The following is a 27,193-nucleotide window of genomic DNA, read 5'->3' on the forward strand; positions in this document are numbered from 1 at the left end:
CTGCCCAGGGAGGTGGTGGAGTCACCATCCCTGGAGGTGTTCAAGCAAAGCCTGGATGAGGAACTTAGTGCCATGGTCTGGTTGACTGGATAGGGCTGGGTGCTAGGTTGGGCTGGATGATCTTGCAGGTCTCTTCCAACCTGGTTGATTCTATGGATCTATGATCCCTTCCAATCCTGACTGATTCTGTGATTCTCTCTCTCTATTTTTTTAAATTAAGATTATTATATTTACTTTTTGTTGTTTTCAGTTTGTTTTCCCACCCCCTAAGTCTCTCTCCCTTCCTCCCTTTCTCTCCCCTTTCTGAGAAGGAAGAAGGTTCACCAGAGAGCATCTATCATTTGCTTAATGCCCAGCCCAGCCTTAATCCTAGACAACTTTAGTGGTGCTTATTTCCTTGTTGTGTTTTAATCAAACATTCTTGCAGGTAAACTTTCTTGCATACCCCAAGTACCTTGCAGTGTGCTGCCTTGGTTGCACCTAAGTGATGAGATCCTGTTTTCACCTGAAAATCAGTGTTTGTCCACTTTGGTGGGTCAAGGCTAAAAGCTTTTCAATTCTAAAAGCAATTAAAGAGAGATGTTGAGATATTGGAACATGTCCAGAGAAGGGCAGTGAAGCTGGTGAGGGGCCTGGAGCACAGCCCTGTGAGGAGAGGCTGAGGGAGCTGGGGGTGTGCAGCCTGCAGAAGAGGAGGCTCAGGGCAGAGCTCATTGCTGTCTACAACTACCTGAAGGGAGGCTGTAGCCAGGTGGGGTTGGGCTCTTCTCCCAGGCAACCAGCAGCAGAACAAGGGGACACAGTCTCAAGTTGTGCCAGGGGAGGTCTAGGCTGGATGTTAGGAGGAAGTTGTTGGCAGAGAGTGATTGGCATAGGAATGGGCTGCCCAGGGAGGTGGTGGAGGCACCGTCCCTGGAGGTGTTGAAGAGGAGGCTGGATGAGGCACTTAGTGCCATGGTCTGGTTGATTGGCTAGGGCTGGGTGCTAGGTTGGCCTGGATGATCTTGGAGGTCTCTTCCAACCTGCTTGATCCTATGGTTCTTTGATTCTCTGGGCTCAGTCAGGTCCACTAGTGAGCACTGCAGAACTTTCCTGCAGAAGCTGAATTTCCACTACTGAGCACAGGTACTAATTTCAAGCCAGTGACCGTGGGTGATCCTTTTTCCTTGCAGAAGGTTCTACAGACAGAAGGACAAAGTGGCATTTTTTGACTAAATTACTCATTGCAATTCACTTGCTTAGGTCTCTTGCTACTCCATCCTTTGTACAGACCAACCAGGGCTAGACCTGTGGAAGAACAAACTGTTCTCTAGAAGGATGATTGCAGGTTTTTTTGGTGCAAGGTCTCCATGTCACACTTCTTCTATGCCATGCTGCTTTTATCTCTTAGGCCTGAGTTCCCTCTAAACCCACCTTCTTCCAGCTCCAGTAGCTGTGGATCAGTGCCACAGGTTTGTGAGGATGCTGTAGATGAACCTGCCCCCTCCCAGCAAAAAGGGCTTGGTGTGACTCACTGGCTCTGCACCTCCCTGGCTTATGGGTGCACAGCCCTGCATCCAGGGGCTCCTCTCACTCAGCTTGAGACATCTCCATCTGTGCCAGTCACTCTTGGTCATTTCATAGTTTGGGAAAGAATGAGAACTTCCTTTATGTATCCCATTTGGACTCCTCTTTTAAGATGCACTTGCAGTTTTAGAGGTGCCTGCTGAAGGCAGAGCAAGGTCATGTGGCAGTGCCTGTGGTCCCCCTTTACTCTGCTCCTGTCAGACCCCACCTGGAGTACTGTGTGCAGTTCTGGAGCCCCCAGCACAAGAAGGACATGGAACTGCTGGAGCAAGTCCGGAGGAGGCCATGAAGATGCTCAGAGGGCTGCAGCACCTCTGCTATGAGGACAGGCTGTGTCAGTTGGGGATTTTCAGGCTGGAGAAGAGAAGGCTTTGAGGAGACCTTATAGTAGCCTTCCAGTATCTAAAGGGGGCTACAGGAAGGCTGGGGAGGGACTATTGACAAGGTCTTGTAATGACAGGATAGGGGGTAATGGGTTTAGACTGGCAGAGGGGAGATTGAAACTGGCTGTTAGGAAGTTGTTTGCAGTGAGGGTGGTGAGACACTGGCACAGGTTGCCCAAGGAGGCTGTGATTGCTCCCTCCCTGGAGGTGTTCAAAGCTAGGTTAGATAAGGCCTTGAGCAACCTGTTCTAGTGGATGGAGTCCTTGCCTATGGTGGGGGGGTTGGAACTGGATGATCCTTGAGGTCCCTTCCAACCGAAACCATTCTGTGACTGCAGGTGTGTAAAGCCACTGGGAGTGGATGGATCTGACAGCACGTTCAGATTCATCACTGCCTCGATTCTGGGGGGGGGAATTGCAGGCATCTGCCACTTCTGTATCAGATAGGACAGCCTTGGATGTTGCTGTGCTGGTGTTACCCCATCTGCAATTAATCTTAGACTTGTAGAATGGTTTGGGTTGGAATGGACCTTAAAGATCATCTAGTTCCAACCTCTGTGACATGAATAGGGACACCTTCTGCTAGACCAGGTTGCTGAAGGCTCTGAATTAGGTGGGAGACATCTAAGGAATGCAGCAAGCTCCTTGGATGTGTCCTACTGAGGGACACATTAGATTTGTATCTCAATCTGCCTGGGTAAGTTGATCCATTATGAAACATGCCCTGGGAAAGACTTTGAGTTTCAGGGAGGACTGCAGCATGAGAGAAAATGACCCTGGCAGGAGAATCACAACACAGACAGTCCAAGTTCTCCTTGTGGGTGTAAGGAGCCTTAGGTTTGAGCCTGGAGATTTGCACTCAGTCTTCCATGTCTCCAAACCTTTCTTTGAGTAGGTGTTTTTCACAGAAGCACAGGATTAACCAGGTTGGAAAAGACCTCTAAGATCATCAAGTCCAACCTATCACCTAACCCTTCTAATTAACTAAACCATGGCTCTAAGTGCCTCGTCTAGCCCCCAACAGCCTCTTTTAACAGTCACTTGGCTGCTTCTGTCCCTAGGAGCATAACCCAAGACAGCCTTTACTGATAGAAGCAGCTGGCCAGGTAGCTTGACTGATAGCAGGAGATATGCCAGAAGAACAGGTCTAAAGGGAGTCCAGATTGCATTTTGTTGTTTGTTTTTCTTTCCTAACACACCATGAGTAACTTGAACAGGTGGATGTTCAGCCTCTTATTCCTAACAGCCATTCACACAGACATTAGGCTGTCACCTGAAACCACTATCTCATGACATGACCCCTCGGGCACGAATGTTTGCCAGCTGAGTAATTCCTTGTTCAGCAAGAACCTCACCTGTGGAGTCATTTGTTGCTTATCTCATGATGCCTACCCAAATATCCACATCTGCATCAGATGTACACAGACATTTGCATGCACACAGAGACTTCCTACTCGCTTTGCCTGTTTCCAAGGGCAGGATATGCCAGGCCAGACTCCATCTGTTTCTCATTTGACTTGCACGTTGTGCTGTTTCCTACCTTTCACAGTATCACAGTATCACAGTATCATCAGGGTTGGAAGAGACCTCACAGATCATTAAGTCCAACCCTTTCCTCTAGATTCCAGATCCCAGCATTAACCTTTTGGTGGCCAGAGGCTGGCACTGTTAAATTCTTCATTCCCAACAGGCCTCCTCTGCTGTCTTGGCTTTTGGCTATTGTGATGGTTTGGGTGTTACCTGCCCAACCCACTCGTATGAAATCACCCAGACTAGACTCAGCCAAGCTGCAGTTTAAGGAATGAAGCTTTATATTTACAGCTTAGCACAAGATCCAAGTAGACATTTGCAATCTATACAGGTATAGACAGGAACATACAAGGTAAAGAGTAATACAGAAACACAACAGCCCTCCCAGAAACCAGAGTCCCCAGGAGGGGCTCCCAACCACCCTTCCACCTCCTTTCCACCCCCTATCCTTATCCCAGACTTTGCCTTATGTTCAAGGTGAGTTGGAGGATCGGCCAGGGGGGTTAGGAAGCAAAGGATTAGTTACACAGACAGCAGGTTGGGGAGAAAAATGCAGGCACCAGCTGCAACAGAGAGCACACTGAGTTTTATGTTCTTGATCTTATACATGTCAGCAAGCCTATGAGTGCAGCAGACATCACCACTGTTTCCTTTTCACAGCCTGTCATCTAATTCTTCTCACCAGAACACCCCAGCTAGGCTCAAACTAGCACAACAATGTAGGACTTATTTTCTGTGTTTTTCATGGGAACCTGCAGTCGTTTGGAACTCTTAAAATGCATTTTCTGTTGCATTGCAGAGTTTCCCAGAATGGCAACATTGATTTTTGCCCAAGTTTTTGTTTGCTTGTTTGTTGTCGTCGTTGTTGTTGTTTTGAGAAAGAGGATTGTTGCTGTTACTGATGGGATTGCAAATATTGATTCTCTGATTCTATGAAATGAAATATTAACCAGGTGGGAAGAGACCTCCAAGATCATCCAGGCCAACTTAGCACCCAGCCCTGGCCAATCAACTACACCATGGCACTAAGTGCCTCAGCCAGGCTTTATCTTGAACACCTCCAGGGATGATGACTCCACCACTCCCCTGGGCAGCCCATTCCAATGCCAATCACTCTCTCTGACAACAACTTCCTCCTAACATCCAGCCTAGACCTCCCCTGGCACAACTTCAAACTGTGTCCCCTTGTTCTGTTGCTGGTTGCCTGGCAGAAGAGACCAACCCCACCTGGCTACAGCCTCCCTTCAGGTAGTTGTAGACAGCAATGAGGTCCCCCTGAGCCTCCTCTTCTGCAGGCTGCACACCCCCAGCTCCCTCAGCCTCTCTTCACAGGGTTTGTGCTCCAGGCCCCTCACCAGCTTTGTCACCTTTTTCTGGACACTTTCCAGTATCTCAGCATCTCTTTTTAATAGAATCAACCAGGTTGGAAGAGACCTCCAAGCTCACCCAGCCCAACCTAGTGCCCAGCCCCATCCAATCAACTAGACCATGGCATTAAGTGCCTCATCCAGGCTTTCATCCAGGCACTAAGTCCTCATTCAGATGAGTAAATCTCTACAACAAGGAAGTTTTGTGCTGCTCCCTCTGTGCTGGAAATAGGAATTGGTAAGTTTGAGGGTGAGAATGTCCAAGGTAGGGATGCCAAAGAGAAGAATTTCCATTTGCATCTTGCAGGAAAAAGAAAAGTGATGTTGTGCCAAGATCACAGCATGATAGGGGCTGGAAGGGACCCAGAGAGATCATCGAGTCCAACCCCCATGCCAGAGCAGGACCATGCAATCTATCTTAGGTCACAGAGGACTACATCCAGCCAGGCCTTCAAAGTCTCCAGAGAAGATCAGTGGGGCTGGTAATGTGTCCCCTGCAGTTCAAAGCACAGCCGAGCACATGAGGCTTCACCGAGGCGACCTGCCCAAACTGTGACCATCTGATGAGTTCGGTGCCTCAAGATGTTGCTGTCCAGCAGCTCATAGGTTCCCTGATGGTGTTCAGGGTGGAGTTGTCTCATCTGGTAATGCAGCCATAGTCTGAAGAGAAGGTGTGAGAACAACAGAGCTCTGCATGAGAAACAGAGATCAGAGTTTCAGCTTCCCATGTGAAAGGCAGGAGATGTCCCCAGAGGGCAGTGACTGAGTGTAGCAAACTCCCCCTTCAGAGGAGCTCTCTGCAGCTGGTCTGGGAGGCTCACTGCCTGGGGAAACCATTAAATTAAATAGCTCTTTAATCCGGCAAGGGCGAGGTGGCTGCAACTGTTTGATGCTGCTTATTAAGTAGCTGTGCTCCAGGCCACCCAATGATCACCTGGGATCCTTAGCTGAATGGAGATAATCAGATCACCTGAGGTAGTGCTTTTTCCAACCTTCTGCCTTTTGTACCTCTCTGCTATCACGTTCTGATGACTTGATCGTTGGTTGCTGCTGTAAATAGGTCCCCAGTAAAATCCTTGTTCTTTTCATCTTGTAGTAAGATTACCATGCAAGGTGACAATGGCTGTACCTAAGCCAAAAGACTCAGGGCTTTAGGTGCAGAATAAGTGAAAGCAGCTGAGGATCAGCACAGAGATCTTCAAACCGGCCCAACCCACATGCAAAATGCAAGCTGTTGTTGAATCAATAACGAAGCAATGAGTTTCAGGGCTGTGCCAGAAGAGCAGGGATGTGTCCTGCCTCTCCCTCCCAGCCTTACCTGCGGAAGAAGGTCTTTCTGCCATCAGTTACTGACTCTCTCGCTCCGGGAAGGGCTGCTTTCCAGGGTGGTTTGAGCGCCGGTCCTCTAATCAGCTGGAGAAAAGGACTCACTTACATAAGCCAAGGGAGAGGAAACGCTCAGTGATACAGCTTGCATGAGCAGCTAGGACTGAGTGCTGCTTGAGTCCCAAAGCCCAGCTTCTGCACCTTCTCAGCCTCTCTTTTTAGGCAGAGCTGGCAACTTATGAGGCTTTCCTCTACTCGCTGATCTCTCCTTTTCGAGGCAGTCGGTGAAGTCAAGTGGAAGGCATGACCCTCTCCTCAGATAAAGAGCTCAACGGGCTAGACAACCCCAGCTTCGTGGTGAGTCTGCCCTTCTCTGGAGGGTGATTCCTGCCTAAACTGCTGTGAGCCCTGCAAAAGGAGGAGGAAGGGAAAGCCAGAGGGCTGGGACGGGCTGCAAGGATGCTGGTGTGTGGTGAATCTCTGTCTCTGCTCCTTTATCAACAGGAATTTGAGGAATTATGTCCTCAGTGCAGCCTGCTACTGCTGAGGGCTCAGCATACTTTCTGCTCTCTGGTGCCCTAACTTCTTTTCTCTCCATTACTTCTGAAAAGGTAGTGTGGATGACGGACAGGTGTGGATGACGGACAGGTGTGGATGACTGACAGGTGTATCTGTACCAAAAAGCAAGCCAGCTCATGGCTCCTTGTGGCAGTGTCCCCGAGCAGAGCATTTAATGACTGCATTAGTCAACTGACAATAAACATTTAGCCTAGTGGAGAATGTGTTTCTTTGTCGTCTGGATCCGCTTCTGTCTGCTGGGGTGAGTTGTCAGAGAGGTGGGCAAGAAGGTGATTTGATAGCCAGCAGGGAAGGGCACCCTGCAGAGTTACAGCAGGGTTGTAAAAGCTGTAAATGATGTCAGCTGCGGGGGGGTGCAGTGCACTGGAGATGCTGTAGGTTGTAACGGCCGTAAGGGCAAGGGGCTGGGACAGGGGGCTTAGCCCCCTGCTAATCCCACAGCAGGAGCCACCTGCATGAGGAGCTAGAAGAGCTGCTTCTGTTGTGACAGCAGCTGCGCAGGAGTGGGGTCTTGCGCTCGTTTTCCTGCCGTGCTTCAAACCACCTGCCCGGGGGACCTCAGAGGAGGCATTTCACCTCTCGGTGTGCAAGCCTTGGGTGACTCTTGGTGAGCTTGCTGTGAGCAGTGGAGTTGGGAGTGCTGTGGCAGCTGTGGGCAGAGCCGCAGGGAGGTACTCCAAGTAAATCAGAGGCTTTCTTTGCTGTTGTTAACTGGGTCTCTGCTTCTGCTTGTTCTGCCGTGACACAGACCAGGCTTGTGACTTCCTCTGGTTTGAATCACTCCGAAGAAGGTAGGTGACAGATGTCTTTTCAAAGTTCGGTTCCCTTCTGCCTTCTTGATGCGCTTTTTAAAGATGCTAATGAGTGTGCTGGTGCTGTGCCTGGAGCCTGAGGCGCACGGAGGGTGAGTGACCTGCTCCTCTGGGTTCGCGGCAGCAGCCGAGTTCCTTAGAGGCACTTTATCCCTGCTCCAGGCTGCTCCTGCCTCGTCGTCCTGCCAGCAACTGGGCATCACAGACTGGCCGAGGTTCAACTTCTCCAACCTCTCAGCTCAAGCCGGGCCAGCTAGAGTCAGTCAGGGCTGTGTCTAGGCAGCTTTCTGAATGTCTCTGAGGATGGAGACTCCACAGCCTCTCTGGGCTATCTGTGCAGTACTTGGTCACCCTTACAGTCAAAGAATGTTTCCTGGCATTAAGACAGGATTCCCTATGTTTCTGTTTGAGCCTGCTGCCGCTGGTCCTGCCCCGCTGCCTCTGGTCCAGTCTCACCTTGTTATCTCCATCCTTCTCCTGCTTAGCCCTGCTTGCTTGCTCCCTCCAGCTTCTGGGAAGGGTCATGTGGTGATCACACAGGGCTGTTCCTGGCACAGGCTGGATCATGCCTCCTGCTTAATGGGGAAAGTTGCAGTGCAAGGAAAGGAGCTTACTGCTGTCTGCCTGGCTCAGGATTCATCCACCCGTGGTGTTACCCAGGAGTAGCTGTCCCCACATAACTCTGTGCATGGGCAGCCTTAAGTACCTTGCTGCACATTTGTTAATCCACAGCTCAGGCTCTCTTGTTCTCAAGTGAAAATGTCTCCACAGGGAGCTATTCAACAGCAACTTTTGCGGCTGAAATCCATGCCTGAGCTCAGTTTGAATTAACTCTGCCTTCACCTATCTGTTTTGAAGTATCTCTAATGCCACCTGCCTGCCTAGGCTGGGCAAATGCACTGTGTGTAAAAGTTATTTCACATGGCACGGTCTCAGATGGGGCTTTGGAGGCACAGGTGTGAGAGTGGAAGCCTGGAGGATGCAGGCAAAGGAAGAACTCCTTCAGGGTAAATGTGCTGCACCTGCAAAGTGTTCAGCTGAGCATAATGTTAGTCTTGCATCCTTTACATCAGTAGGTAGGCCACGAGTGCTGCTGCAGCCACTCTGTTTTGCTGGGCATTTCTGTGCCTTCAGGTACCAGCACGACTTGGAGGGTATAAAGAAACCCACCAAGGCTGGTGCTGGCAAATTGGTTGAGCTTCTCCTGACAGCAGGTTTCTGTTCTTGCTTGCCTGAGCTGAGCATCCCAGTTCAGAAAAGCTCTCTGCTGCCAGCATGGGGAGGATTTGCTGGCTGGAGAAAAGGTGATGAAAGAAATGGTTTAGGACCTTAATTAGCATTTGGCTGGAAACGTCGTGGTTTCTCAGGCAGCCTCCCTCTGCCACATGTGCCTGTGTGTGCACATGGGGTGTCTGTGTGCCCAGGGCAGGTGTGTGTGGCACACGTGTGTGCACAGGGGTAAGGTTGGGTTGGAAGGGGGAGTGGATAACCTGGGGCATTTACTTGCTTTAAAAGCTGTGGCAGCAGAAACAAAGCAAAATGCACCTTTGTATAAATAAACTCTGCAAAGAGGCAGAGCTCCCTGTGGAGCCCAGGAGCTTTTGGCTGCCTGGGAGACACCCAAGCCTTCCTAGAAAGCCATTTCAGATTCCACCATCATCTTGAGGCTCCAGATCTCTGGGCTGTTTCCTGCTTTCCAGCACTGCCTTTGCCCCAGGGCATCCCTCTGGGTGCTGTTTCCCCAGAGCAGGCAGCCAAGCTGGGGCAGCACCCTGCTAGACCTGCTTTGATTAACTCCTTTGAAACCAGGTCTGGGATGTCCCAGCCACTGGTGTCCCTGTGTTTCAGTTCAATTCCTTCACAGGAGTGAGGCTTTCTGTTTGAAAAAGTGCAGGTGTGTTTATCGAGGCAGAGCATCTGTAAGGGTGAGTGTAAGGAACCAGGGAAGAGAAGGTTCAAGAGAAGAAAATGCAATCTAAAGCACATTTCTGCTCTGTAATAATGGTGGTCAAGTTGGTTCAGGATATTTTTGCCAAAAGCACCCTTTGGGTGGAACAGAGACCAGATGACAGTGCAGCCTTCATGGATTAACCCACTGCATACCCTTTCTTGCTTCTGGTTGTAGTTTCCCCACCCTTAGCTAGATATTAATGATACTAATGTGCTTTGTCCACATGTCCTTTTGAGGCTGAGACATTGTCTAGTGCTTGCTCTGCTCTAGCCATGCACATGAAAAATGTCCATAGGTGTTTCAACCTCTGTTTTAATTTCCTGCCCTTGCTCTCCTTTTTAATCCTGGTCCTGTCGAAAGCCACATGTGAAGTGCTCCCAGAAGACATGGAGCATGGCTGCAAGAGAGGTGGCTGCTGGGCACCTGTGGGGCCAGGCTGTGGCTGATGAAGGATGTCTCCTGTTTGCCAGGGGGAAGATGGGAGCCACCACTGCTCATCGCAGGGCTGTGCTGCCCGAAGCCCAGATGGAGGCAGAGACAAGAGCCACAGCAGCAGCAGCAGCAAACTTGCCTACACTGTCACAGATGTGCCCCCCTGGTACCTCTGCATCCTGCTGGGCATTCAGGTGCGATGGGGAAACGCTGGAGGCTGGGGGGGTGGAAGTTTAAAGGGTGTTCAGCTGCTTAACAGGTGTGAGACATCATTTTGGGAGTGCTTTACCTTCACTGGGCATGACTGGAAGCGTGGGGCTGGCTTCTCAGTCACTTCAAGTCCTTTCCACAGGTTGCTGGAGACAGAACAAGGGGGAATGGCCTCAAGCTGAGGCTGGGTAGGTTTGGATTGGACACTAGGAAAAGGTTTTTTACAGAGTGGTTGGTCAGGCACTGGAATGAGCTGCCCAGGGAGGTGGTAGAGTCACCAACACTGGATGTGTTTAAGGGTTGTTTGGATGTGATGTTTAGGGGTATGGTTTAAGGTGAATCTTGTTGAGTAGGGTTCTATGTTGGACCTGGTGATCCTGAGGGGCTTTTCCAACCTGTGTGTTTCTGTGATTCCCACCTGAGCACCAGCTGTTATTCTTGCACCCACAGCTACACTGTGCCCTTTGAAGTCTGAATGGAAAGGCAGAGTCCCAGAGCTGGGGCCAGACAGTTGATAAGCACAGGCTGGATAACTTGGTTGGTTAGCTAATGCCTAAGGGCTTCTGAACTTCTGCCTTCCTACAGCATTAAAAGCATGGCAGGGGGGTTGGAACTAGGTGATCCTTGTGGTCCCTTCCAACCCTGACTGTTTCTATGATTAAATTCTGAGCAAAAGTGACCATGCTGCTCTGACTGGTGCCCTCTGCCCAGATGGGTTAAGTTTACCCAGTACCACTGGTGCCACACCAGATACAGAGCCCAAGGGAGGAGACTCCTCAGAATGATGAAGGTATAACTGACTGTGCTGGGAGCTTGATGGGCATTTTGAACTGGGTCACCTTAGATGTGGAGTGCATTAAGATAAGGTTTTCTGAGCACATGTCCATCATCATGATAATAAAGCAGGAGATTTCTGAGTGCCACCAGTTCCACCACTGCTCCCAGCTGACAACTGGGAAGTGATACTGGCAGAACCAGTCCTGCCTTGCTCACTGCTCACCACGATTGAGCCTAATATTGGAAATCATAATTAAAAAAATGAAGCTTGAAAATATTAATTTCCCAACGAGTAACTCAATGAAGGTCATTGTAGAGACTCTTCAGGAGGATGTGATGCCCAGTTTCACAGGATCACAGGATGTCAGGGGTTGGAAGGGACCTCCATAGATCATTGAGTCCAACCCCCCTGCTAGACCAGGCCCATACAATCTAGCTTAGGTCACACAGGAACACATCCAGATGGGTCTGGAAAGTCTCCAGAGAAGGAGACTCCACAACCTCTCTGGGCAGCCTGTGCCAGTGCTCTGTGACCCTTACAGTAAAGAAGCTCTTCCTTATGTTGAGGTGGGATTTCCTGTGCTGTAGCTTACATCCATTGCTCCTTGTCCTATCATAGGGCATAACTGAGAAGAGTTTGTCCCCTCCTTTTGACCCCCAGCCCTCAGACATTTACAAACGTTATAGAATAGAATCAGCCAGGTTGGAAGAGACCTCCAAGATCATCCAGTCCAACCTAGCACTCAGCCCTGGCCAACCAACTAGACCATGGCACTAAGTGACCCATCCAGTCTTCTCTTCAACATCTCCAGGGATGATGACTCCACCACCTCCCTGGGCAGCCCATTCCAATGCCAATCACTCTCTCTGGCAAAAACTTCCTCCTAACATCCAGCCTAGACCTCCCCTGGCACAACTTGAGACTGTGTCCTCTTGTTCTGTTGCTGCTTGCCTGGGAGAACAGACTGACCCTCACCTGTCTACAGCCTCCCTTCAGGTAGTTGCAGGCAGCAATGAGGTCTGCCCTGAGCCTCCTCTTCTGCAGGCTGCACACCCCCAGCTCCCTCAGCCTCTCCTCACAGGGCTGTGATCCAGCCACTTTATCCAGGTTTTATGGTCATCCATACATGCCCTGCTGGAAGAGTAGTCCCAGAAGTGTTGTCTGCAAGTGCTAGGGCTAAAGTTGTGTCTGACAGTGATCTGGGAAGCCCAGGACATTAGAAAAGGTGTTTGGGCAGAGAAAGCAGCATTTTGTGGGGGTGCATTGCAGTTCTTGTAGGTGCTTTGGAACAGACCCTAACAGAGCATTAAAGCTGCCAAAAGAAGGGAATGGGCAGTGCAAGCATCATGCAAACACAAAGCTGTGAGTTACTTCTAGATTTCCCTCAGCCACACAAGAGCAGCTTTCTGTGTCCTTCTTCACCAAGTCTTTCTCTGTGGCTCCTAGCATTTCCTGACAGCCATGGGAGGTCTGGTAGCCATCCCGCTGATCCTCTCCAAAGAGCTTTGCCTCCAGCATGACCTCCTCACCCAGAGCCACCTGATCAGCACCATCTTCTTTGTCTCAGGAATTTGCACCCTGCTGCAAGTCCTCTTTGGAGTCAGGTAGGCCAAACATGAGAAATGCAACACGAGACCAAAGAGTTTGTAGGTGCAATTGCTGTGTGCTTGTTCACCAGTCTGCTGTAGAGTTCAGCTATCAGTGAGGGTCATTTGCTGCCCTTGGACAATCAGGACACATAGCAGAGCACCCTGAAATTGCTGCTCATGATGGCTTTCAGGGCTGCTCTGGCTTTTGCATCTCTTCATACCTGATGCACCTTTATTTGGGTTTACAAGGAATCTGCCCCACAAAACAATAAAGCATGGGAAGATGCAGTAAGCAATATCTGCTCATTCCTTATCCCAGGGATCCTCCTGCTGAGGCAGGACCCTTCTGATCTGGGCCAAGGATCAAGATGCAGTAAGCAATATCTGCTCATTCCTTATCCCAGGGATCCACCTGCTGAGGCAGGACCCTTCTGATCTGGGCCAAGGATCAAGGTACCATCAAGCCTATAGGAAACTCTGGGGCAGGGGATAACTGGGAGAAACTGGAGTCCATCCTTTAGGGGTGAGCTCTGCAGTGGTAGCACTTCCCAAGCTCAAGTATTCATGGCTCAGTCTGAATGTCAGCAGTTTGCTGCTGAGCTGTTGGGGGCGAGGAGATGATCACAAAGCACCCAGAAAATGAAGTGCTTAATAAGAGACATGGCTGCAAGCACTCTCCCTTGCAACAAAGACCCTGACCTGTACAGTTGGTGCCTCTCTAAAATTTCTCTTGTGGGTCTGTATCAGAAATTTATAATCATTATGAATTGTGACTGTTATGAATTGTGACACAGTCTCAAGTTGTGCCAGGGGAGGTCTAGGCTGGATGTTAGGAGAAAGCTCTTGCCAGAGAGAGTGATTGGCATTGGAATGGGCTGCCCAGGGAGGTGGTGGAGGCACCATCCCTGGAGGTGTTCAAACAAAGACTGGATGAAACACTTAGTGCCATGGTCTAGTTGATTGGCTAGGGCTGGGTGCTAGGTTGGCCTGGATGATCTTGGAGGTCTCTTCCAGCCTGGTTGCTTCTATGATTCTATGCAAAAGAGAGTCTATTTCTTCTCAGTTTGGCTGAAGTCAGGTCAGGGTGCATGACTGCACATGTGGCTGCTGCTGTGGTTCAGCATAAGAGAATTGTTTCAGTTGGAAAAGACCTCTAAGATCACTGAGTCAAACCATCAACCTAAGACCACCATGGCCATTAAACCATGTCCTGAAGTTCTGGGCTAGAGTCTTCCTAGGCACCCCTAAATGCTTCTATGAATACCTGAGAGCTGTGATGTTTCCTGCTCACTGTTAGCTGAGCATGAAAAAGTGGCAGGGAGCCTCTTCTGTGGCTGAGTAGTTAAACAAGGATCAACAGATCCAATTAAGTTAGGTAAGGAGCTGTTCCTGTAGGATAAGCTTCAGTGGCTTTTGCTGTGCTGGAGAAGCAGTTGCCTTGTGGCTGGTCATAAATATAATGCATGAGAACATTCCTGCTGGAAAGGTGAAACTCATCCTGTGGTGTGAGCAGAGGCAAACCCACCCTGAGAAAACAGTTGGAAGCAGATATTTTTTTCTCTCCCTCCTCCTTTTACTGTTTTCTGAAACCCTGTAGTAGTTGATAGCCACAGGTCACCAACAAGACAGCCAGGAGAGTGGTAAATACAAGGTGGGGGGGATGCTTTTTTTCCTGGGGTGCACTCAGCACAGCTCCCAGTGTTTGTATTTAAGAAAGACTTAATACAGAGGAGAAGTAGCATGGAGAGGATCTGTGTGACAAGAAGGGAGACTCTCTTACAGAGGTTGGCCTCCCTAGCTTGGAAAAGTGGTGGTTCAGAGAGGTGTGGCTGCAGCCTGAAACCAGTCTGAGAGAAAAATGGGGAGGATCAGGCAGGGAGAAGCCCTTTGAGATAAAAGGCAATGTTGGTGCATCAGTGAATGGGTGGGAACTGGCCGTGCAGGTGGAGAGGTTCCCACCAAGAGCAAATGTGGTTTGGGAGCAGCCTTCCAGAAGCAACAGCCAAGGGAAAAGCCTGAATCTGCAATCTGCAGTTTGGCTGTGCTACACAGCAGCAAAAAGCAGTGAGAGGTCCTGGATGGGCACTGGATAGACTATCCAAGAGGCTTCTAAGAGAGGACACAGCTCACTTGCCCCCCACCCCTTAGCAGATGCTCAGACGTGTGTGGAGCGTGAAGTCTCCTTCTCCAAACTCACAGCTTTCCCTGGAAAGAGCTCATCATGCTCTCTATACATCACCTAGCAGCCCAGTTTGCTCTGAGCCCACCCATGCCAGCACTGGCTGTGAAATAACTCGAGGGGTAACACAGCAGGAGCTCTAAATTCATTGTTAATTCAGCACTGGTGGCACTGAGCCTCCTCTGTTCCTCTTTGTGTGTTTGCTGTTTCACTCCTTGCCCAGAGAAATCCTGTGAAAGCTGCAATGTTTGGCTGAATACTGTAAATAAAAGGCTCCATGGGTGACTGGCATTCAACTACAACTTTGCTGCCAAAGCACCACCAGTGCTGCAGCTGTGCATGGCCTGAGTAATTGCCCTGGTGCAAGCACCTGGTGCAGGTGGTCCTGTTACAGCTCTGCTGGCTCTCATTTTCTGGTGCTTGCCAGAGAATGGTGGAAATGCCTCTGGTTCTAGGAAAACCTGTGCCCTGTGAAGCACTCTCCTGCCCTGCTGCTTTGCTCACCAGGCACCATGAGAGCCCCTGGCTCAGCTATGGGCTCCTCAGTTTAAGAGGGGCAGGGATCTGCTGGAGAGGGTCCAGCAGAGGGCGATGAGAATGATGAGGGGACAGGAGCACTGTCTGATGAGGAGAGGCTGAGGGACCTGGGGCTGCTTAGTCTGGAGAAGAAAGACTGAGAGGGGATTTACTAAATGTCTATAACTGTCTGAGGGCTGGGGATCAGGAGTGGGGGACAGGCTTTGCTCACTGCTGCCTGGGATAGGACAAGGAGCAGTGGATAGAAGCTACAGCACAGGAGGTTCCAGCTCAACACAAAGGGGAACTTCTTTATTGTAAGGGTCCCAGAGCACTGGCACAGGTTGTCCAGAAAGGTTGTGGAGTCTCCTTCTCTGGAGCCTTTCAAGCTCTATCTGGATGTGTTCCTATGCAACCTGAGCTAGATTGTACAGCCCTGCTCTGGCAAGGGGGTTGGGCTCAATGATCTATGGAGGTCCCTTCCAACCCCTGACATCCTGTGAGCCTGGTGAAAGGTGAAGTTGCTTTCTGAACAGGGGGACCCAAGGCTCCTTGAAGGTTTCCCTCAGCTTGTTTAGAGCTGCTGTGCCAGCCTGCATCCTCGGGCAGCTTTGGGCCTTTCAAGCACATTAGAGGAAGAACTGACAGAACTGGAATCTGAGCTCTCCCCACCTGGGGCATAGCTTCTGAGCACAATGGGCAGTGATTCCCACTCGTGCTCAGTGAGGAAGACCTGCCAGAACATTTGAAAAGATACTGCCAGAGGCCATGGGTGGACTCATTCTAAAACTCCTTTCACCCCTATGGAGCTGCCTTTCTGCCATTCACACTCATCTTTTGCCTCTGCTCTCCTTCCAGGTTGCCTATCATCCAAGGAGGGACTTTTGCCTTCCTGACCCCTACCCTTGCCATGCTGTCTCTCCCCAAGTGGAAATGCCCTGCTTGGACACAGAATGCCTCCCTGGTGAATGCTTCCTCACCAGAGTTCATCGAGGTCTGGCAGTCACGGATGAGAGAGGTACCTTCCATCACGCAGCTGTGTCTCTGCTTGCTTTTACACAAGCACCTGCCCCTGGCTTGAAGAACTTCCCCTAACCCCCACTACTGAAATCTACCAGACCAGCTCAGGTGGCTTAGAAGTGAGATGAAGCTCTATTTACAGCAGAGCAAGCTTATATACACAATCTATTTACAACTCAGAAATAATACCGAAAGCCAGGACAAAGAAAGTGCCCAGAGGGGGCTCAAAGCCCCCCTCTCTCTCTCCCAGACAGACAAGCAGCCAGCAAAGCTTACTCATTGTCTGTTAGTGGAAGAGATTAGAGTGGAGCAAAGGAGATGTAAAAGCAGCAAGGGCCCCAAGGCAGAAGAGGAACAAATTGTTTACACTTTGGCTTTTTATGCCTTGTAGCAAACCAGTGACTGATATAGACTTCATCTTCCTTTTCTTTTTACAACCAGTGATCTAATTTCTCTCATTAGAATAGTCCAGTTAGCCTCAAACCAGCACACATGGCGAGGCCATGACTGCTGGACAACCCTCCAGCCCCTATGGACCTTGGTCCTCACCTTGCTGCAGCTCCCTATGCGTATCACCACCTAAGGCTGATGAGATACTGGAACAGGTTGCCCAGGGACATTATGGATGCTCCCATCCTGAAGGTGTTCAAGACTAGGCTGGACAAGACCTTGAGCAACCTGGTCTAATGAAAGGTCTTTCTGCCCATGGTGGTTGGGTTGGGAACTAGATGATCTTTAAGGTCCCTGCCAACCCAAACCATTTGATTCTGGGATCTGGGCTCCAACAGAAACGCAGGTGTTTGGCTGCTGCTGAACAAGGGACATGCAGGTCTTGGGTGATTAATAGAATCATCAAATCAGTCAGGGTTGGAAGGGACCACAAGGATCATCTAGTTCCAAATCCCCTGCCATGGGCAGGGATACCTCACACTAGATCAGGCTGTCTAGAGCCTCATCCAGCCTGGCCTTAAACACCTCCAGGGATGAGGCTTCCACCACCTCCCTGGGCAACCCATTGCAGAGTCTCACCACTCTCATGCTGAAACACTTCCTTCTATCATCCAATCTGAACCTACCCATTTCCAGCTTTGTTCCATTCCCCCTAGTCCTATCACTCCCTGACATCCTAACAAGTCCCTCCCCAGCTCTCTTGTAGCCCCCTTAAGATACTGAAAGGCCACAATAAGGTCACCTGGGAGCCTTCTCCTCTCCATTTACAGTGCCTGCGAAATCTCCACTGGTCCAACCATGAAGCATGGTTAGCCTTGAGGAAGGAAGGGAGGGAAGGTGTCTCCAAGGGAGGAACCCTGTCTAAGCACAGGGAACCTTGTAAAATGAAGTGCAAAGACAGAAGTTACTGCAAGCATTAAGGAAAATGCATTCCCAGTTAGTGAGGAGAGGAGGAAAGGTCATGGATCTCACTGCCTTGTTGGAGTGTTCAGCTAAACTTGTCTCTGTCAGCCCCTGTGTTGGGGTGCTTTGCAAAGTGCTCAGGAGGTGTGGTGAGCTCGGGCTGGATTTGCTGTGCAGCACAGGCTGCTCTCCCTACTGATGCACAGACGTCTGTCAGCAGGGCACTGCTGCCTTCTCCCCTGGGGCTGGGTGCTTCACCCCAGCCCCTGCATTTCTATTCCCTTTGGAGACAAAGGAGGGATGGCTCTGAGCACTACAGAGGACCCAGTTTGTATTTATCACCAAATCTGTGAAGGCAGAGATCAGCCCCACCCCTGAGTCCAATCCCTGGAGCATGACAATCACTGCTAAGCAGTGACTGTCAAAGATAGACATTTCAGAGTGACAAATGTGTCCCCACATGCAAACTGATACTCAGAGCTAAACAGAGGCTGTAATGACTCACCTGCCCTACCAGTGTGCTGGAGTGCCTCAAGCTCTCCCAGACAGGAGATGAGTGGACACTATGGCTCTGATCCCATTTTTGGGGCTGGAACTCTGTGGGTTTAGTTTCCAGGGAAGATGATGTGTGCTTGGGTGGCCCAAGAGGACAAGGAGGAGGGGGTGTCTAGAGCACAGTTAGTCCTAGTGAGGACTAAATCCACCAGCCAAGGAGGGATGTGTTGATGTGTTGGTACTTTGGTGGTCCTCCTCGACACAATACTCAGCCAAACATTGCTGTAGTCAGCAGGGAGCCTCTGTGCTGGTCTGCCACTGAGGTCTGGGCTTGGCTCTCACACCAGTTTTGCACTGACTTGTGAAGCAGCAGCTCAGCAGCCGCAGCTTCTTTCAACCTCCCTCTTCTTCCCTTTTTCCAGGTACAAGGAGCTATCATTGTTGCTTCCTGCTTTCAAATCTTCGTTGGATTTTCTGGCCTGATTGGGTTTCTGATGAGGTTCATTGGCCCCCTGACCATTGCCCCCACCATCACTTTGGTTGCCCTCCCTCTCTTTGACTCAGCTGGGGATGAAGCTGGGCATCACTGGGGCATCGCTTTCATGTAAGTCTCACTTCCCTGTGGGGAAGCTAAGTGTACACAAACTGCTCATCTCTGACATGAAACCTTGCAGTCTGTAGCAGAGCTCCCCTGTCTGGAGTACTGTGTGCAACTATAGAGCCCTCAACACAGAAAGGACATGGACCTGTTGAAGCAGGGCCAGAGGAGGGCCACAAAGGTGATCAGAGGGCTGGAGCACCTCTCCTGCAAAGACAGGCTGAGAGTTGGGGTTGTTCATCCTGGAGAAGAGAAGGCTCTGAGGAGACCTTATGGCTGCATTCCAATATCTGCAGGGGGTCTGCTGGAAGGCTGGGGAAGGACTGTTTAGAGGGGCTTGTAGTGATAGGGATGGTTTGAAACTGGAGCAGGGTAGATTTAGCTGGACATAAGAAGGAAGTTCTTTACAATGGGAGTGGTGGCATACTGGAACAGGTTGCCCAGGGGTGTAGCTGACACCCAGCCCTGGAGACATTCAAGGTCAAACATGATAGGGCCCTGAGCAACCTGTTCTAGATGGAAATGTCCCTGCTCACTGCAAGGGGTTTGGACAGGATGACCTTTGAAAGTCTCTTCTAATCTGATGCAGTCTGTGGTTCTATGGCTATGTGTTGACCATGACCACTAACATGAAGCAGACCTGTGCAAGACAGCATCATGGCATAATTTCCTCAGCAACAAAGCAAAAACCTAACCCCCCCCAGATTTCATGGAAATCTGAAGGTCAGAAGAGAAAGAGGTCCTCCCAGTGTGTGGTTCCAGGGAGCAGCCTCCATCACAGTTCTCTGCGCACACTGAAGATGATTAAGGGCTATGAAGATGATGAAGGCACTGGACCACTGCTCTGTAAGGAAAGGCTGAGTGACCTGAGGCTTTTTGGTCTGGTGAAGAGAAGACTTAGAGGGGATGTAATCAATGTTTGTAAATATCTGAGGGCTGGAGCTCAAGAGGGAGAGGACAAACTCTTCTCAGTTGTGCCCTGTGATAGGACAAGGAGCAATGGATGTAAACTACAGCACAGGAGGTTCCACCTCAACATGAGGAGGAACTTCTTTACTGTAAGGGTCACTGAAACAGGCTGCCCAGAGAGGCTGGGGAGTCTCCTTCTCTGGAGGTTTTCCAGACCCATCTGTGTGGCTTGAGCTATATTCTGTGGTGCTGCTCTGGCAGAAGGGTTGGACTCGATGATCTGTAGAGGTCCCTTCCAACCAACCCCTGACATGCTGTGCTCCTGTGATGTGATCCATTGCTGGATTTCAAAAGGCATTCCTGAAACCACAAAGCCAGGCACTCAGTTAGGTATGCCTTGAGTTAAAATCGATGTTGCTGGATGCATTGTTTTCCCTGGGCAAAGAGGAACTGTTGGAGAACTCTTTTCTCCCCAGAGGGCCTTGGAAGACTCTGGAAATGTCTGTGGCATGTGGCTTTGCAGCACTGAAAGCTCTTTCAGAGCTATATGTGGGTGTGCCCTTGTGCCTGAGCGGGCTGTCCAGGGAGGTGGTGGAGTCACCATCCCTGGAGGTGTTCAAGCAAAGCCTGGGTGAGGCACTTAGTGCCATGGTCTGGTTGATTGGCTAGGGCTGGGTGCTAGGTTGGCCTGGATGATCTTGGAGGTCTATTCCCATCTGGCTGATTCTATGATTCTGTGATCCCTCACCCCAAAGAACTAAATCTCTACATTTTCTACTAAATCTCCAATATCTGTCCCAGGTCAAAGGCAGACACTGCTGCTGCTCAAGGCAAAAGGTCCTCCTCAATCCAGGCTATACACTCTGTCTATTTCCTGAACATCACTCTCTGAAATAGGTTTAGGATCTATTTTTCCAGAAATATTTGGCTTGAGGCAGATGTTTTCCATGGAAACTTCCACCCTGAATGGGTAAAATTAGGCAGAATTATAGGCAGCTGAAAATAGCCTTTGTTAATGGAATGTGCCAGGCAGCTCGAATGATAAGCAGTGACACCCACTGGAGGTAGGGAAGGGCTCTGCAGTGATTCATAAGGCTGCTGAGCACCTTTGCTAAAGCAGATGCACCAAATGTGCACTGGTGCAGGTCTGTCGGAGCTCTGCAGCTCCAGACAACACAAACGGGAGCCAGTTCCTCCTCAGACCTTCTACCTCCAGTGCCTCAGTGCTTCAAGTCATGACTGATGGATGACCTTTGGCTGTGCCTTGTGGTGTGCCTCTGCAGAGAGAGGGGAGGTTAACATTTGCTCTGCACTGCTGCTGCTCTGCCTGCCTGTAGCTCATCCCCTTCTCGCACGCTGTTCCCCACGTACTGGCAGTGCACTTCAGCTTGCTGCAGCTCAGTTAGGGGCTTGGAATTGTCAGGGCCAGAAGGGACCCCAAGGATCATCCAATTCCAACCCCCCATGGGGGCAGGGACACCTCACACTAGCTCAGGTTGCTCAGAGCCACATCCAGCCTGGTCTTAAAGATCTCCAGGGATGAGGCTTCTACCACCTCCCTGGGCAACCTGTGTCAGTGTTGAAGAACTTCTTCCTAACATCCCATCTGATTCTACCCACTTCTAGTTTTGCTCCATTCCCCCTCAGTCCTATCACTCCCTGACATCCTAAGAAGTCCCTCCTCAGCTTTCTTGTAGCCCACTTCAGAAACTGGAAGGCCACAATAAGGTCTCCTCAGAGCCTTCCCTTCTCCAATCTGAACAGCCCCAGCTCACTCAGCCTGTCCCCACAGCAGAGCAGCTGCAGCCCTCTGATCATCCTTGTGGCCCTTCTCTGGACACCTTCCAGCACACCCATACCTTTCTTGTGATAGGGGCTCCAGAACTGGACACAGTACTCAAGATAGGGTCTCACCAGGGAGGAGCAGAGGGGCAGAATCACCTCCTGTGACCTGCTGGCCACACTTCTCTTTGTGCAGCCCAGGCTTTGGCTGGCTCTCTGGGCTGCAAGTGTGCACTGCTGGCTCATGTTGAGCTTCTCATCCACCAGCACCCTCAAGTCCCTGTCCCCAGGGCTGCCCTCAAGCCAGTCACAGCATTTTTTTTTTCTTTTAGAGCATGGACTCACAGAGCCAAACCAAATCCTCTTCCTTTCATCCACGTAGTACAGGAGCTTTTTGCCACTTGCAGAGAAGCACAGGTAAACCTGGAGCCAGGAAAGCAATACACCCTGCATTTCCAGCATACCTGAGTTACACAGAGGCTCAGGGACAGCCTCCTCAAGAGCCTGTCTGGACCTTGCACATCTCTCAGGTTTTTCTTTTACTCAGTGATGCACCATGTGGGAGCTCAGCTTTAAAACAAGAAGGTGGTGGTGGTGGAAATTACAAATGCAGCAGAGCTGTAGGTGGAGTGTGATGGAAAGTGGGCAGACACCCACACTGAGAGCCTGACTGATAGGGGACTGCTGAGTCTTGTGTCCTCAGGTAGCAGGTCTTCAGTTAATGTCACAGGCTCACAGGATGCCAGGGGTTGGAAGGGACCTAAGGAGATCATCCAGTCCAACCCCCCTGCCAGAGCAGGACCACACAATCTATCTTAGGTCACACATCCAAACAGGCCTTCAAAGTCTCCAGAGAAGGAGACTCCACAACCTCTCTGTGCAGCCTGTTCCAGTGCTCTGGGACCCTTACAGTAAAGAAGTTCCTCCTTGTGTTGAGGTGGAACCTCCTGTGCTGCAACTTACACTCACTGCTCCTTGTTCTATCCCAGGGAGCAGTGAGCAGAGCCTGTCCCCCCACTCCTGGCAGCCTTCAGATACTTATAAACATTTATCAAATCCCCTCTAAGCTTTCTTTTCTCCAGACTAAAAAGCCCCAGCTTCCTCAGCCTCTCCCCATAAGCCATGCACTCCTGTCCCCTCATCATCCTCGTAGCCCTCCGCTGAACCCTCTCCAGCAGATCCCTGTCCCTCTTCAACTGGGGAGCCCAAAACTGAACACAGTATTCAAGATGAGGACTCATCAGGGCAGAGTAGAGGGGGAGGAGAACCTCCCTTGATCTGCTGGACACACTCCTCCTAATACACCCCAGGATCCCATTGGCCTTCTTGGCCACAAGGGCACACTGCTGTGCCATGGGTAACTTGTTAGCCACCAGGACCCCCAGGTCCTCTCCACAGGGCTGCTCTCCAGCAGATCACCTCCCAGCCTGTACTGGTGCAGTTTATTATTCCTCCCCAGGTGCAGGACTCTGCACTTGTCCTTGTTGAGCTTCATCTGGCCCAGCTCTCCAGTCTGTCCAGGTCTCTCTGGATGTTTGCACAGCCTTCAGCTGTATCAGCCAAACACGGGCAGCTCAGCACACACTTTGTCTCATGATCTGTTTTTTCCCTCCTCTTAGGACTATTTCCTTCATAGTTCTGTTCTCTCAGTACTTGAAAGATGTCCCTGTGCTGCTGCCATCTTACCAGAGAGGCAAGAAGTGTCACTTCTCTGCTGTCTACCTCTTCCAGATCTTTCCGGTACGTTGGGGTTCCTGGAGACCCAGTGCCCGTGGCAGAGGGATTGGCCTCTCCCACCCCTGGGACACTCAAGTCCCCTAGAGTCAGTGCTTCCCAGCCCAGCTGTGCAGTGAGGGGGCAGAGGGGAAGAAGGTCCCCATGGCCCTGCATGTATGGAGGGAAGGAGGCAGAGCCACCAGACCCCCTGCCAGCCCTCTGCCTCCCTCCCGTGTGCGGAGGGATGATGGAGGCAGGGGGACACTTTGTGTCCCACAGCTGTGACAGAGACAAGGTCACTGAGGCTGAGGCACCTGGGGCTGCTCAGTCTGGAGAAGAGAAGACTGAGAGGGGATTTACTAAATGTGTATATATCTCTGAGGGGTTGGGGGGCAGCAGTGGGGGACAGGCTCTGCTCACTGCTCCCTGGGATAGGACAAGGAGCAATGGATGGAAGCTGCAGCACAGGAGGTTCCACCTCAACACAAGGGGGAACTTCTTTACTGTAAGGGTCACAGAGCACTGGAACAGGCTTCCCAGAGAGGTTGTGGAGTCTCCTTCACTGGAGACTTTCAAGACCTGTCTGGATGTGTTCCTCTGTGACCTGAGCTAGATTGTATGGTCCTGCTCTGGCAGGGGGGTTGGACTGGATGATCAGTTTGGGTCCCTTCCAACCCCTGACATCCTGTGAGCCTGTGGTTGTCTTTGTGACCCAGGACAAGGGGCAATAGGTCCAAGTTGAGGCATAGGAGGTTCCATGTGAGTCTGAAGAAGAATTCTCTCCCTGTGAGGGTGACAGAGCACTGGAACAGGCTGCCCAGGGAGGCTGTGGAGTCTCTCTTGCTGGAGATGCTCAAGAACTGTTTGGATGCATTCCAGTGTGACCTGCTCTAGGTGATCCTGCTCTGTCAGGGGGACTGGACCAGATGATCTTTTGAGGTCCCTTCCAACCTCTGACATTCTATGATCCTGTGATTCTGTGTCCTAACTGGTCCCCCCTGTTCTGCCACATGTGCTGGGCAGGTGCTGCTGGGGCTCTCCCTGAGCTGGCTTCTCTGCTACCTGCTGACGGTGACCAACGTCCTCCCTGTGGACCCCACTGCCTATGGCCACCTGGCCAGGACGGACACCCGTGGGGATGTTTTGTCCCAGGCTCCCTGGTTTCGGCTGCCATACCCAGGTACCACTGCTCCCTCTTCCTCTGCCCCATCCTGCTGCTCCCTGCTCTGGCTCATACCTCCACTTGTGGCTGTCAGGGGGAGGTGAAATGCCACAAAGCAGACAAAATCCCATACCCTCCCTTGCTGTTCAGAATCACAGGAACATTCCAGTTAGAAAAGCTCCTCAGGATCACCAAGTCCAACAGTTAACCTTACTCTACAAGGTTCACCCTAAACCATATCCCCAAGCACCACATCTAAAAGACTTTTAAGCACATCCAGGGTTGGTCACTCCACCACCTCCCTGGGCAGCCCATTCCAATGCCTGACCACTCTTCCTGGGAAAAAATGTTTCCTAATGTCCAGTCTAAACCTACCCAGTGGCAGCTTGAGGACATTCTCTCTTGTTCTATCACTATTTGAGAGAGTGATTTTGCCATTGGAATGGGCTGCCCAGGGAGGTGGTGGAGTCACCATCCCTGGAGGTCTTCAATAAAAGAGTGGATGAGGCACTCAGTGCCATGGTCTGGTTGACTGGCTAGGGCTGGGTGCTAGGTTGGACTGGATGATCTTGGAGGTCTCTTCCAACCAGATTGATTCTATTTACCTGTGAGAAGAGACCAGCAGCAGCCTCTCCACAACATCCTTTCTGGTAGCTGTGGACAGCAATGAGGTCTTCCCTCAGCCTCCTCTAACCATCCCCAGCTCCTTCAGTCGCTCCTCATAAGATTCATTCTCCAGTCCCTTCCTCATCATCATTGTCCTCCTCAGCACTGGCTCCAGCACCTCCACATCCCTTTTGTGATGAGGTGCCCAAAACTGAACCCAATACTCGAGGTGTGGCCTCACCAGAGCCGAGTCCAAGGGGACAATCACCTCCCTGCTCCTGCTGGACACAGCCAGGATACCATTGGCTTTCTTTGCCACCTGGGCACACTGCTGGCTCATATTGAGTTGTTTGTCTGTTACAGCCCCCAGATCCCTTTCTGCCAGACAGCTTTCCAGCCACACTGTCCCAAGCCTGGAGCATTGCTTGGGGTCATTGTGACCCAAGTGCAGGAACCTGGCGTTCAGCTTTGTTAAAGCTCATTTGGCCTTGCTCTTCTCCCTGCAATTGCAATGGTTTGGGTGTTACCCACCCCCACACACACACTTTTAGAAGTACCCAACTAGACTCAGCCGGTTCTGGGAATATAAATGAAGCTATTTATTTACAGCTAGCACAATATACAAGCAGATATTTACAATATATACAGTTATAGACAGAAATAGACAAGGTAAAAGGTAATACAGAAACACAACTCCCCTCCCAGAAACCTGAGTCCCCAGGAGTGGCTCTCAACCACCCCTGCATCCTCCCCCTGCCCCTCTCAACCTTACCCCAGTCCTAAGGAAGAATAGAGGCTCAGCCAAGAGGTTAAGAAGCAAAGGTGAGTGGAAGGTGAGGTTAGGGAGATGCAGCTCAGCCAGAGTCCAGCCAGAGAGTGCCGACAGAAATGGCCAGAGTGTTATCTAATGTTTTTCTTTCTTGTTCCCATACATCTCAGCGAGACTCTGAGGGGAGTAGACATCCCCATTGTTTTCCTTTCACAGCCTGTGATCTGCTTTTTCTCACCAAAACATTCTACCCTGCTTCAATCTAGCACAGCAACACACCGCAGGGCAAACTCGCCCCACCAACCTGAACCGAAGTCTTTACTTGCAGGCCAATGGGGAGTACCAACCGTCAGCCCAGCTGGGATCTTTGGCATCCTAGCTGGGGTGATTTCCTCCATGCTGGAGTCCGTGGGAGATTACTACGCCTGCGCCCGCCTGGCCGGGGCCCCGCCGCCGCCAAAGCACGCTGTCAGCCGCGGCATCGGCGTGGAAGGCATCGGCTGCCTCCTCGCCGGGGCCTGGGGCACAGGGAACGGCACCACCTCCTACAGCGAGAACGTGGGGGCCCTGGGCATCACCAAGGTGAGCTGTGCTGAGGGGAGGGGAGGAGAGACCTCTAAAGACCCTTTACTCTAACTCCCTTGCAGTCAGCAGTGACATTCTCCACTAGGTCGGTATCACAGTATCACAGTGTCACCAGGGTTGGAAGAGACCTCACAGATCATCAAGTCCAACCCTTTAGCACAGAGCTCAAGGCTAGACCATGGCACCAAGTGCCACATCCAATCCTGCCTTGAACAGCTCCAGGGACGGCGACTCCACCACCTCCCCGGGCAGCCCATTCCAGTGTCCAATGACTCTCTCAGGGAAGAACTTTCTCCTCACCTCCAGCCTAAATTTCCCCTGGCACAGCCTGAGGCTGTGTCCTCTCGTTCTGGTGCTGGCCACCTGAGAGAAGAGAGCAACCTCCCCCTGGCCACAACCACCCCTCAGGTAGTTGTAGACAGCAATAAGGTCACCCCTGAGCCTCCTCTTCTCCAGGCTAACCAATCCCAGCTCCCTCAGCCTCTCCTCGTAGGGCTGTGCTCAAGGCCTCTCCCCAGCCTCATTGCCCTTCTCTGGACACGCTCAAGCATCTCGGTGTGATGGTTTGGGTGTTCCCTGCCCCCCCACACTTTAGAAGTCACCCAGACTAGACTCAGCCAGCTCTGGGAATATGAATGAAGCTATTTATTTACAGCTAGCACAATATACAAGCAGATATTTACAATATATACAGTTATAGACAGAAATATACAAGGTAAAAGGTAATACAGGAACACAACAGCCCTCCCAGAAACCTGAGTCCCCAGGAGGGGCTCTCAACCACCCCTGCACCTTCCCCTTGCCCCTCTCAACCTTACCCCAGTCCCAAGGAAGAATAGAGGTTCAGCCAAGAGGTTATGAAGCAAAGGTGAGTTAGTCCAAATGGAAGGTGAGGTTAGGGAGATGTAGCTCAGTCAGAAGCCCAAGGCAGAGGGAGTGAAAAATGGCCAGTGTTATCTAATGTTTTCATTTCTTCTCCC

At 51.0% G+C, this 27,193-nt stretch overlaps 1 protein-coding gene across 3 annotated transcripts in view; it reads left to right on the forward strand.

Annotated features, from left to right (window-relative positions):
• The first annotated feature begins 5,966 nt into the window (after nt 1-5,966).
• LOC135181707 (solute carrier family 23 member 1-like) overlaps nt 5,967-27,193 on the forward strand; it is a 34,751-nt gene continuing 13,524 nt past the window's right edge. The window contains exons 1-8 of one of the 3 annotated variants that reach the window (XM_064155023.1): nt 5,967-6,529; nt 9,985-10,140; nt 12,381-12,538; nt 16,077-16,236; nt 18,509-18,690; nt 22,995-23,115; nt 24,115-24,271; nt 25,957-26,210. In XM_064155023.1, coding sequence (XP_064011093.1) covers nt 6,476-6,529; nt 9,985-10,140; nt 12,381-12,538; nt 16,077-16,236; nt 18,509-18,690; nt 22,995-23,115; nt 24,115-24,271; nt 25,957-26,210 — 1,242 coding nt within the window. In that variant the 5' untranslated portion in view covers nt 5,967-6,475. Of the gene's footprint in view, nt 6,530-8,804; nt 8,868-9,984; nt 10,141-12,380; nt 12,539-16,076; nt 16,237-18,508; nt 18,691-22,994; nt 23,116-24,114; nt 24,272-25,956; nt 26,211-27,193 lie in introns of those variants that run through there. The other 2 variants (XM_064155025.1, XM_064155024.1) reach the window with 2 other exon arrangements.

This window comes from Pogoniulus pusillus, chromosome 15, assembly GCF_015220805.1.
Source record: "Pogoniulus pusillus isolate bPogPus1 chromosome 15, bPogPus1.pri, whole genome shotgun sequence".
Lineage (NCBI taxonomy): Eukaryota > Metazoa > Chordata > Aves > Piciformes > Lybiidae > Pogoniulus > Pogoniulus pusillus.